This window comes from Austrofundulus limnaeus, unplaced genomic scaffold, assembly GCF_001266775.1.
Source record: "Austrofundulus limnaeus strain Quisiro unplaced genomic scaffold, Austrofundulus_limnaeus-1.0 Scaffold23, whole genome shotgun sequence".
Classification (NCBI taxonomy): domain Eukaryota; kingdom Metazoa; phylum Chordata; class Actinopteri; order Cyprinodontiformes; family Rivulidae; genus Austrofundulus; species Austrofundulus limnaeus.
This window is the reverse complement of record NW_013952425.1, coordinates 673,684-686,479: the sequence shown is the minus strand read 5'-3', so window position 1 is coordinate 686,479 and position 12,796 is coordinate 673,684. Positions and strand designations below refer to the sequence as shown.

Below are 12,796 nucleotides of genomic sequence, written 5' to 3'. Positions count from 1 at the left end.
TATATATACAGTATATATAAAAGTAAATTTGACTTCGCATCATAGTCTATCTAAATGCCTACTGTTTCTGACACTCCCACTTCAGCACATCTTCGCAACAATGCTTTGAGGGAGGGCCACAATCGGGGGCAGGAAATCAGTTGCAGATTAAGCTCCAGGGAGGAGCTTTGTGTAAATAGGCGGTGCTTTGTACCAACAAGCATTTAGGTACAGTAGCTCCAAATTGCTACCACAGGAGATTTAAGGATTTCTCAAACAGACATGAATGAGTCAAAGCAGCACTGGGTATGTTTATGATGAGGGAATGATGTTATAACATGATATAAAGCTCAAAAAAAGTCTATTTTGCATAGTTTCCCTTATTTAGTTTTGATTTTAAATCCTTTAGTTTGTGTATAACTGCTAATCACATTAGCATTTCTATGCTGTTTTCAATGTTAACTTAGCATTTATGCTAATTGTTGGTCAGCAGCCTGTGATTAATAGAGTTTAATGACACATGTGACCTGTGCTGACAAAATGAGTCACAATGAGGAATTTTTCCATTACTGAGTCATCATTATTATTATTTTCCAATTCTCCATAACAAAATAATCACAATGAAACAGTTTCTTGAAATTTGTTGATTTATCACCTGGATAGCAAAAAGCTACATTTGTTAATGAGAGCTTAAATATTTGTTTGTTTGTTTGTTTGTTTGTTTGTTTGTTTGTTTGTTTGTTTGTTTGTTTATTTATTTATTGGGGGGGATTCCAGCTCTTTATTGAAAAAGGAGAAAGCCTAAGCTTTACAATGATGCCAAAATTATACAAATACATTTCCTATCATCCACCAGAGAAAAATTGTCAATTTAAGAATTTTATCTCTTCAAGTTTCCCATCTAATTACCCCTCATGCACCGTGCGTAAGTACCTTTTACATGCAAAATATAAAACAGGTATTTTGTATTAAGAAAAAAGGTTAACCAATAGCTGTAAAGGAGAGAATTTATAGTATATTTTTTGTAAAAGTTTTCTTATTTAATGACCACTGCTCATCCAACTTTATGACCTGGCTTTGAAAGACAAATGCTCTTAATACAAGACAGTCTGGGATTTTTCCCTTAATTTCTATTACTCAAAGGAATTCTGACTTCATTTCCTGGCTTTAAATTAAAGGAGCTCCAGAGAGGCATCCACTGAAAGTCTGATAAAGTATGTTTGTGTCTGCTTTCTTTAATAAATGATACCACAAAAACAAGTCCAAACTTTATAATTGTTTTTTTCTCTCAGACAGTTTATAGCACTCAAGAACAAAAACAAACCAAAAAAAAGAAATGGCTCTCTAAGTTTCTACCATCTGTTTGGTGTCTTTATGCAGGTTTTTGGGCTACAATTTCCTGTTGCCAAATCTAATCACTTCACATATCCATCTATCACGGCTGACACTAAGTAAAGTATCCAAGTAGCGTTTCTTGCTTCGTAAAAAGCCCGGAGGTTCTAAGGGAACAGCTGGAGACAGAAATGCTTCAGTTTACTGTCAGTCTTTATCATTTTTATTGCCAATATTAGAAAGCGCTATTAAAACAAACATGACATTTATACGAAAGTCTGCTGCCGATTTTCTGGTTAAAAAAAACTGAGCAACACAAGAGCAGGCTTCTTTACTCAGCTCTGTGCTTTTATACATGTCCTTTTTAGTCAGTTTAAATGGAACATGGTGCCTAAAATTTCTCATTATATAAACTTTTTTATTTATTCTTTTTTTTTTAATAAGAGGCCTTTCAGAGCAAAAATTCCTTCCACAGTTTAGGGAGGACTTATCTATTGTTTTGTCTTTAACTGAATCTGGCACTCTTTCATTACCAGACTATCTCTTAAAAACTGTCACTTATTTAAGTGTCATCTGGCACTGTGGAAAAAAAAAACTTAAGCTTGTTTGTTGAAAAGCTGTAAAATTGAGCAACTTAATGGAAAAAAATCGTGTTTCTTTTCGGCAACTTCAGCGCTCAATGTTTAGCTTTTGTGATTCATCTTACAGGTATCAACAAAATGCTAACTTTATTTTTACTTTATTTTATTTTGAAATTTATTCATTTCACTTGTTTTAATGAGGAACTTTTGGTCCTCGTTTAGTAATAAAACACCCACACTAAATATGTCCCATGCTAATGTAAAGTRGCTGCCTTAGCTGTGGTCCATTCAAAAATAAATAAATGAATAAATAAATAAATGTCCACCCCATTTGGTCCATGTACTTTTTGGTAATTTGTTTTTCATTTTAATAGCAGATATCGGAAAAACCAGAAACGGATGCTTATTATATTTTCAATTTATACTCCAAATTTGAAAAAAAAAAAAACTTTTTTTTTTCTCTAACTGCAAGTTTAGCACTGTTTTTCAATATTTGTTTTTAAAATGAAAATCGAATGCCCAAAAACTACATGAACCCAATTTAAATTCTATTTGGAGCCTTATTTTCATACGAAAATCTACCTTTTTCAACTGATGATTAGTTGCAAAAAAATAAAATAAAGTTTTCTTATTAAATCCTACCTTGAACCAGCTCATCTGCCTTCTTCTCCAGCTCCATCTCCTTCATGACGGTGGCGGTGGCGGGGATGGTGGCAGAAGGGGACAAGACGGAGACAGTGGGGTGTGCGACAGGGGGGACTTCGTCAGGCCCAAAGTCCCGTCGGATCAGCTTAAGTTGGACCGTCTGGCCGGTGTGTCTGAGCACTTCCACTGCCTGTTGATTGGTGTATCCCTGGATGTTTACGCCGTCCACCTGCAGAGGAGGATCATTTACGAGCTCGTATATCAGACGTTTAAAAAGAGCACTGAAACGTGAAATATGTTCTTAATTGAAATTCGATTCGCATTAGTTGAAGTGTTTGTAACCACCAGAGAACATACAGAAAACATAATGCTGCGCACACGTATTCCCCTACTTACTTAATCAGATCTGCTAAGGTAGGTGATAAATTTAAATAATTAAAACTAATACATTGGTATCGTGTTTTACTATTAAAATTAAAAACATATTTTCTCAATATGCTAATTGAGCACTATTATTTTCATGGTCACAATAAAAACTTGTTTCAGTCAGGTAATTATGAAATCCAAATGGAGCATACAACTTAATGAAGTCATGAACTTACAGCAATTATCTGGTCTCCAACATGAATACGGCCGTCTTGATCTACCGCGCTGTCCTTTGTTATGCTTTTAACAAAGATCCCTGAAGGCTCTGAAGAGTCAGAACAAGTTGTAAAATTAAAGGGCAGAGTTCACATTTCACAATGTTAAACATCTGAATCTTAATGGAAGATATAAAATATTAACCCCTGATACTAGCCAGCCTGATACTATTCAGAAGTGGAAAGATGCGCAAAAACATTTTTGTAAGATGGTACTACCGCAAGCTCATACCATGATTGTACTACTTCCAATCCATGTCGCTGGCCCACACCATGATAGTACTATTACCAACCTATACCTCTGTTCCATACCCTGATAGTACCTCTACAAGTCCATACTGCTGGCCCATACCCTGATAGTACCTCTAAAAGTCCATATTGCTGGCCCATACCCTGATTGTACTACTACAAGTCCATACTGCTGGCCCATACCCTGATTGTACAAACTACAAGTCCATACTGCTGGCCCATACCCTGATTGTACTACTACAAGTTGATACTGCTGGCCCATACCCTGATTGTACTACTACAAGTCCATACTGCTGGCCCATACCCTGATTGTACTACTACAAGTCCATACTGCTGGCCCATATCCTGATGGTGCTACTACAAGTCCATACTGCTGGCCCATACCCTGATAGTATCTCTACAAGTCCATACTGCTGGCCCATATCCTGATGGTGCTACTACAAGTCCATACTGCTGGCCCATGCAATGATGGTGCTACCACCAACCCAGACCTCTGGCCCTTACCATGATAGTACTACTACCAGTCCATACCTCTGACCCATACCATGATAGTACTATTACCAGTCCATACTACTGACCCGTATACTACCAGTCCATACTGTTGGTCCATACCATGATAGTACCAACACCAGCCCATACCACCGGCCCATTCTATGTTACTACCACTGCCCAAGCCCATACCACCATAGTACTACTACCAGCCCATGTTGTTGGCCCATCACATGATAGTACAACCACCAGCATTTTGAAACATTAAGTTGATACAAATGGGTGAATGAATGGGTGTTCTTAAATGTAATTTCCTTGTGCTCCGTACAATGACCATAAAGGCATCATCAAATCAAATCAAACCAAATCAAATGTTGTAGAAACTTTTACTCCGCCATCAATTATACATTAACATGGTTGTTTGCAAATCTAAAAATCAGGAGCTGGATGTACAGTAGCACTTCTTGTGCAGTCTAGGGGCACTTCCAATAGGRAAACCTAAATATTAAAAAAGAGCAATACAAAAATATAGAAACAAAGATATAACAAAACAAATATAAACAAAACAAAAAGTTAACAGTAAATCTGGTGGTGTTAGTGTAATGGTCTGGGCCTATTTCAGATTGTAATTTGTGCTTTTACCGTTGGGACAAACAAATGCAGCAAATAAATCTTACTTTATAACGTTTAAACTTTTAACATTTTTTGTTTTCATAATGACTTTTTTCTTTTTAAAGCAGATCTGATTATCTTATTGCTTAAGGTAAAAAAAAATAAAAGCATATTTTGTTTTAGCCAAGAGAGTTCACCAGTCTGTTAGTTACTCCCATTTCCATTTCCCCAGATGGAAATTAAAAACTAAACTTTTGGAGCTGTGTAAGATCATTAGCAGTCACATGAAAAACAGCTCATTTGTATTTTTTCATTGTTGCCAGCGATTTTAATCAAGATGATGCCGACTTCCATCAGCACGTTCAAATCCCTCCCAGAGAAAGAAACACCGCCGACGATGTTTATGAGAACATTTCTGGCACACACTCAGCCATCCCTCATTCGGTCTATCGGATCACGCTCGCTAGTTTTCCTGCCAACCTTTTCCCAGCTGATGAAGAGGATCAAACCATCATTAAAAACTGTTAATCTGTAGACAGATGAAGCCACAGCGTCTCTGGAAGACTGTTTTGAGTGTGCCGACTGGCACAGAAATCCACTTCAATCACGGTTTATAACTTTGAAAAGCAGTCTTTTGTAATTTTATGATTTATATAAAGATATCACGTGTGTACTTCTGTGATACAATGATGATAATAAATGGGCTTGCACAATATCTTACGGAATACTTTGCCATTTTCACTTTTACAAAGAACGGCTTAGAATGCAAAACGACAAAAAAAAACATAGTTAAAGTGATATATATGTATGGTGTGGCACATTGAAATGATAGCAATCAAGTGTCGTAAGCATAGTGAAGAAAACAAACCTTCGGTAATATCTCAATTGCATGTTTTACTAATACTGTCTCCAAAATTATTGTGATAAACAATATTGTTTGGAGACCATTTTAAAGTAATGCAATGATTGCCCCTCGCTTTCGGATGTTTATGAAATTTATGTACGGAAAATCCAAACCGGAAAAAAAAAGTAGGTCCTCTGGATGGGTTCTTATTTAGAGAAACGTTTCGTCTCTCCTCCAAGACACTTCTTCAGTCTGATGAGTTTCAGGTGAACTCAGCCTTATAAGCACTGCCTCCACATGGTGGACAAACAGGTTWGTCACATGCAAAAGAGGGCCATCGCCTAACAATAGGCTTGATTAGCTCTATTGTTCATAGAGGGTCATGTGCCCCATCACCTGACTTATTGGTTTGGATATTTTGGCTGTTGTTATTTGATGTTTTGTTATGTGTACGTAGTGAGTGCAAGCGGGGCTCAACGTCCCCTTGTTTTTGTCTCTCTTTCCCTATTTGTGTTGGGTATCGTTGGGTATGTACAGAAAAGTTACACACTGACCTGCACTGGAGATTGGGAAAAACAACACACAACAGATACTGAAGCTCTTCTATCCAAGCCAGCACAGAGCACAGTCACTCTCRTGTCACTTACGAAATTTACGCAAGTTTACAAAATTTACGTGAAATTTGTGAAAATAGCACACATCATCATCTATCAAAGCTGTAACGTTGCTACATATTAGACTATCCAAGCCGTTATTCTTTCCAGCTTCCTCTGGCTTCAAAAAATAATTGTGGTCAACCGCACGTTACTTACAAAGTTTACGAAATTTACACAGTGTAAAAWAATAAATAAATAAAACTCCTCGGCATGATGCCCTGTTGGCGTCCTGAGGCATCGCCAGCTGAAAGAAGGCGTTGGAAAATCAAAGACGCTACTCTAGCTAAATGCCTGTTCATATGGCTCTCGTGCTAGAAAGATTTGAGGCCAACATTCTGTAATTTCCCCTTTGGGATCAATAAATAATTTTAGAAATTAATTGAATTGACCATGCACCTGAAAAATACCTGACGCCAGAGTTCAGTCTTCCCTATACTAAGGAGTCGAAAAGAAAAAAAAAACACGATGAAAACAAACAAGCAGGCAAATTAAAATGATCAACCTCATTTTAATTTACTGTGTAAATAATTGTTTGTTTTTGCTTATCGAGACAGGCCTAATGGTAAGTCAACGAAATAATTTCATAAAAAATGTTCTACCTGAGTTTTTATCTCCGACATAGCCAGCGATGGTGATTCCCAGTCCCTGTGTGTTCTTGGTTAGGGCCACTTCGAATGTTTCAGCCTCCTCTTCCTCACCGCCCTGTGAAGACAATAGTCACAGTATTAAAACTGCACATTTCAATTGTACTGTTCCCAATACACAGGAATGTATTTTTTATTATTATATTTCTCCTGCCCGTTACCAGACCTGCAGTACACAGCTGACTGACAGCTCAGAGCGATACCTAGTTGACGCATCACTTTAAAATATCCTTTTAAATTGTGAGTCATGGACTTGATTGTACAAAGTGGTCTTATCTGAGAACAAAAAGCTCTCCAATTCCAATTATTTGAACAAATAAAGACCAAAAAAAGAGATAAAATGCCTCAACGTTTTCTCTGAAGTGTGCAGCATCAAAAATTATTATGAATGTGTCAATTTGATACAAGTGTATTTGCGGTTTACCTGCTGCTCGGTGACAGTGGGGAGCACCACAGACATGACGGCGGATGGTGGGGTCTCCTCCACAGGACCCCTGGTAACAACCAGCTTCACCCTGTTGCCACACTGCCTGAGGACCTGGGCCACTTGTTCACTGCCCATCCCGTACAGGTCTGTGTCCCCAATTCTCAGGATGTGATCCCCGCTTCGCAAACGCCCATCCTGAGGTAAAACAAATGTTTCGCTAAACGTTGTTTAACCCAAACCAGAACTGCAGTCTGACAGATAAACCGTGCGTCAGTGAAATCACCTGATCAGCTATGCCTCCAGGAAGGATCGTTTTAACGATAACTCCTGTGGTTTTTCCTCCAACAATACCGAAACCAAGACCAGTGCCGTCGTTCACCAGCTCGATCGTCTCCACGTGCTGCCACTGAGAGGAAAAACAAAAATTAAATATTAAAACTCTAAATTTGATTAATCGGGTCATAGCTACTTCAGCTTTGGCGAGATCATGTCACTGAACAGCTTGAGTTCAGCTTTCTCCGCAGCTCAATAAGGTGGAGGGGTATTTATACCGCGCTGGAGTGGGCCGACAGCGTGCTGGCAGCCGAAGGCGTGCGGGACACCACGGGACTGGTCAACTGGGGGATGGGGCCTCGGGCCACGATGAGCTGCACCTTCTCAGACGCGCTCTGCAGGAGGCCTATGGCTTGCTGGTGGCTCACCGTCTGATCCAGCGGCTGACCGTTTATGGCTAAGATCTGGTCCGCTTCTCGGAGCTTTCCGTCGCTGTGGAGAAAAGGAGAAAACTAGTGTTAAAGTCGTCTTTACTTCATACCTCATTTTGCATTGCCGTGAAATGGTATTCACAACTTAGTGATCACCAAGCATCATGAAGACCAAGGAACACAGCAGACAAGTCAGGGAGAAAGTTGTCCAGAAATGTAAAGTTAATGTTTTGACTACATCTGATTTCTTTATTGGATTTAGCATATCTTTTTAAAGGGATCCCCGATTAGTTGTAACATTAGACTTTATATATAAAAATGTACTTTAACTAAAATAAAGACTGTAAAAATACTGTAGGATGTTCAGTTTTTATAATTTTTAAACTAAAAGTTTAAAAATTAGCCTGTTAGCTTTAGCATTAGCCCCGATGCTATCACCATATATATTAGCTCAGCGCTACACATTCTCCTCTCGTCACTGAGGTCCTCCATCCACATGACAGAGAGGGGAACACAAAAATGACTCAGCCTGTAACAAAATATAGATGGAGGACCTCAGTTTAGCTTGTTTGTCGCGCTAGCGCCGAGCTAATACATATAAGGTAATATAGCGTGGGCGCTAGCGCGAACGTTAACAGGCTAAACTGAGGTTCTTCTTCCATGAAGCAGCTCTGTTGTCCTCCATCCATATTTTCAGTTACAGGCTGAGTCATTTCTACCTTCTCCTCTGTCAACGCTCTCTGATTTCAGTTAAGAGTCGATCATCAAATATTGTCCAAGATTAACCTTCAGGGTGGATATAGCTCGCTAGCAGCCTCGCACCAATGACCTAGTTGATGTCATCATTTACCCAGAATGCTTCGCGTGTAAATAAAATGGCTCCGTCCGTGTTAAAATGTATTTAAAAAATTTACAAATTTGAACATCCTACAGTATTTTTAGTCTTTATTTTAAAGTTAAAATAAACGTTTATCAAATAAAGTTTAATGTTACAACTAATTGTAGATCCCTTTAATAATTTAAAACTCGATGGACCAATTTAATGAGTTTGGCGGTCAGAGACGGCCCAGGAACCACCAGTTGACGGTTACTGCTATAATTCTTTAAGTGCCTGTGGTTCACTGATCCTGTCGTGTCAAACATACCAGTGAGCAACGCTCCCCGGCTGGATTTCTTGAATGAAGATGCCGAGCTCCCCGCGGTTCTCGCTCTTCAGCCCCACCACGCTGAAGCCAAGGCCTCCTGACGATGGCTTCTGCAGCTCCACGTGCGTCACGTAGCGCCCCTGTGTCACCCAAAACACACGCACGTGCACGTTTTTAAACAGCTACCATTAGTTTGTGTTAAAGGAACCAAAAATCGAACATTAAAAACTTTTATTAGATTGAATTCACTGAAGTTCAACTTGTACCTGTGCCATAGAGTGAATAATATGTTCGAACTCCTCCAGTGGTGTTTTCCCGTTGGTGTGTGAAGCAGCGGAAGTGTCTGAGTAGGAAACATGGCTCACAGTGGGGTTACCGTGATCACCGAGGTCACTACCTCTCAATGACGTGGCGTTACCCTGAAAAATAAAGACCAAAATAAGATTTTTAAATGGAAAAACGGCAAATATTTGACTGGTTCATTGTTCCAACTGTGCATTTTCACCTATAAGCATCTATTAAATCAAAGACTTAGAAACCCAAGAATACCAAGTAATTATATTGAAATATTTTAGTGCTCAGACTCTCAGCTACTACTACATCAAATTTAAGGTCTATATTTGTAAAACTGACCAATTTTCTGAGATATTTTTGCTAACAGACTTACTCAAACACATAGACACTAGTAAAAAGATTATCCCTTCAAACTAAGACTTAAACTTGCGATGCTCTCTGGAAAGAACAAACAGGTCCAACAACGTAAAGTAAACATTGTGTTGCAGTCCTACTGAGAACGTAAACATTTAGCGAGCTTAATTTTAGCCGAGGAGCCCTGAATGTGGCTCCGGCTCTGTGAAAGCACGGGGACGCCAGATAGCTTGTTATCCCACCATGATTAGCTGGATCTGTGGCGGCCTAATCCCTCAGGAGATAATGGCTCTTAGCTGATGTACCAACAATGACTCGGCTCCAAATACAATATTTTCATGGTGGGGAGGGAGGCCATCTGGATTCCTTAATATGCTTGGGTTTTAATTACTGCGATGACTTTAGCTGTGTGGCGGATGAATTACAGAAACCAGGCAGAGACATAAAACAGTTTTTTTCTGATTTTAGTACATAAGGGCGTAATGTTATGGGTCGTCTGAGTTGGATTCAATTGGGCAGATGTGTAATGTGGAGCTGTGATTTCAGATGAGGCGTAACGTAACGATAAAAGGAAAACTAGTGAAGTGAAGATTGCCCGAAGGAGGAGTGATAATGTTTCCGTGAAGTGCAACAAATAATGCAACATCTTTGCTAAACCTTTGGAGAAGTTTACTAATTCTGTTTGTCTGTTAGCAAAATATTGCATGGACCAATAATAAAACTTCCACCAAAAGAAGTGTTGGTTGTACAACTGAGCTGTTACCCTGTTTTGTTTTTATTTTTCTGTGCTCTGGATTTGCAATCCAGTTCCTTCAGCATACTTGGTGCTATTTTAGCCAATCATATCAGAAAGTTCAGCTCATTCAGTAGATGGGTGCTGTGACTTCTGGTTTTTCTAACTTTTATACTTTTTTAAATATTTTACTTTATTTCAGACTTTTCTCCCATTGAAATTCTTTAGATCTTTTAAAAAGTTTTAAACATTTTTTTAAACTGGTTCAGCACACTTGCCTCATTTTTATCTTCTACAATCTACTTTTAGCACTTAGCTACTTGTTCTGCTACCTTTAGCGAGCCTTTTGGTACTTTTAACCAGCATTTTGCTTTTAGCTAGTGTTTTGGTACTTTGAGTTTCTAGTTAAACTTTTGTTATTGGTAGTTTTTAGAGACTTTTTTGCTAGCCTTTTGCTCTTTTTAGCATCTGGATAGCTTTTTGCTACTTTTAGCTTCTAGTCAGCCTTTTGTTAATTTCACCTTTTATCCAAACGTAAGCTGCTTTTCGTACTTCTTGAATTTTGCTAACCTTTTACAACTTTGAACTTCTAGCTAATACTTCTGCTACTTATAGCATTCCTATTATTCTATTAAACTTTTAGCTGCTCGTTTGCTCCTTATAGTTAGTGTTACCTACTTTTAGCTTTTATTTTTTAGCATCTAGATAGCTTTTTCTACTTTTAGCTTTTACTTTTGAGCATCGAGACAGCTATTCGCTACCTTTAGCTTCTAGCTAGCCTTTTGCTAATTTCACTTTTTATCCAACCTTAAGCTTATTTTCCTACTTTTTGAATTTTGCTAACCTTTTACAACTTTGAACTTCTAGCTAATACTTCTGCTACTTTTAGCATTTAGCATTCCTAGTATTTTATTAAACTTTTAGCTGCACATTTGCTCCTTTTAGTAAGTGTTACCTACTTTTAGCTTTTATTTTTTAGCATCTAGATAGCTTTTTCTACTTTTAGCTTCTAGCTAGCCTTTTGCTACTTTTACCTTTAACCAACCTTAATCTGCTTTTCCTACTTTTTGAATATTGCAAACCTTTTACAACTTTGATTTTCTAGCTAATACTTTTGCTACTTTTAACAGTTAACATTCCTATTATTCGTTTAGATGCTCCTTTGCTCCTTTTAGTTAGCACTGACTACTTTTAGCTTTTTAATAGAGTTGTGTTTTTTGAGTTTTTTGCTAATGTTTTGATCCTTTTAACTAGTACTCTACTCCTTTAGCTTTAAAAACTCAACTTCTTCAGTACATTTTAGTAAAGTCATTCACTCAGCTTTTTTACTGCAGCTTTGCAGAAAATGCTATTTCTCTAATTAACTTTTGGAGTCAACCCAAGTGAAGAAGGCCGCCACAGGAAATTGGCCTCAGCCTACCGAACATGGCCTTCTCTCAGAGAGTTTTACACATACTGTGCTAAAGTTTGATGTGGAGATGATCTTAAAACTCTCTGGCTTGAAAGACGTTGGGCAATATACATTTCTTCAAGCAACTCTGGACCCTTAAATTACATATATGCATTCGGAAGCAGGCAGCGCAGCTTTCAGACGTAAACACAAATTATTCCTGAGCAACGAAACTCTACTGGACAGAACGCATTAGCGCTGTGTGCAACAGCAAACAAACCCCCCTACGGGCCGGTGTAAGTTAGCGTAGCATGCGACTCAGTAGCTGTCCTCATGCATGAGCTTTGTTAGCCAGGGCCTGGCTAAGAGGATTAAAGTTCCAGTTTGGTTCTTGCACATTTAAGAAATTGTTTCTGCCCCACTTCACACGGTGGCGGCAGTGGCGGCCTCTTTTCTCGCTGAAGAGTCAAGCCCCCGTCACTATAGTGACACGGGCAGAGCGAGGGCCTAAAACTAGGAGAAGCCAGAAGAGCCAGAAGACGCAACCAAAGGGTGTTTATGGGTCTGGTTCTGGTCTCAGAACAAAAAYACCTCATGGCACATCTGTTTATATGTCTCATAGAGATTAAATACATTAACTCCTGCTTGTTCAATCAAACAGAAAGAGTTCAGAGTGAACTGTTGCTTCATAAGGCCGCTTGGTTAAACAGATTTGTGCATCAGAGCACACACAGGCGTTGGAATGTACCTCTTTTGAAGTAACTTAAAGTGCCATGGCAGAAGAATGTCAGAAGGGGTTTTATGCGTACGAATTCGGCGAGAGCTAAAAAAGCTCAAGCATCCAGCTGCCTCCCTGCATAGTTCGCATATTTCTCAAACACTTACCCTGTCCTCTTTTTCACAGCAACTTAAGGGCTCTTTGCTTCCACTGAAATGTTTGGATCTCAACAGGGAGAATGGACTTAAAAAAAAAAAAAAAGAAGTTCCTGACTATCTCTGCTCATGGAGCTGCGTCGGATCTGGCTTGTGTGAACCCTGACAGCAATTTGGCTGCAACAACACTACTGGGGCTGGGGG

At 38.9% G+C, this 12,796-nt stretch overlaps 1 protein-coding gene across 1 annotated transcript in view; it reads right to left on the bottom strand.

Annotated features, from left to right (window-relative positions):
• mpdz (multiple PDZ domain crumbs cell polarity complex component) overlaps window positions 1-12,796 on the bottom strand; it is a gene marked incomplete in the record, with an annotated part of 77,493 nt that overhangs the window by 56,876 nt on the left and 7,821 nt on the right. Inside the window, 8 exon segments of the mRNA XM_014004314.1 lie at window positions 2,535-2,766; window positions 3,140-3,228; window positions 6,628-6,730; window positions 7,097-7,294; window positions 7,383-7,505; window positions 7,651-7,864; window positions 8,949-9,088; window positions 9,215-9,367. Coding sequence (XP_013859768.1) covers window positions 2,535-2,766; window positions 3,140-3,228; window positions 6,628-6,730; window positions 7,097-7,294; window positions 7,383-7,505; window positions 7,651-7,864; window positions 8,949-9,088; window positions 9,215-9,367 — 1,252 coding nt within the window.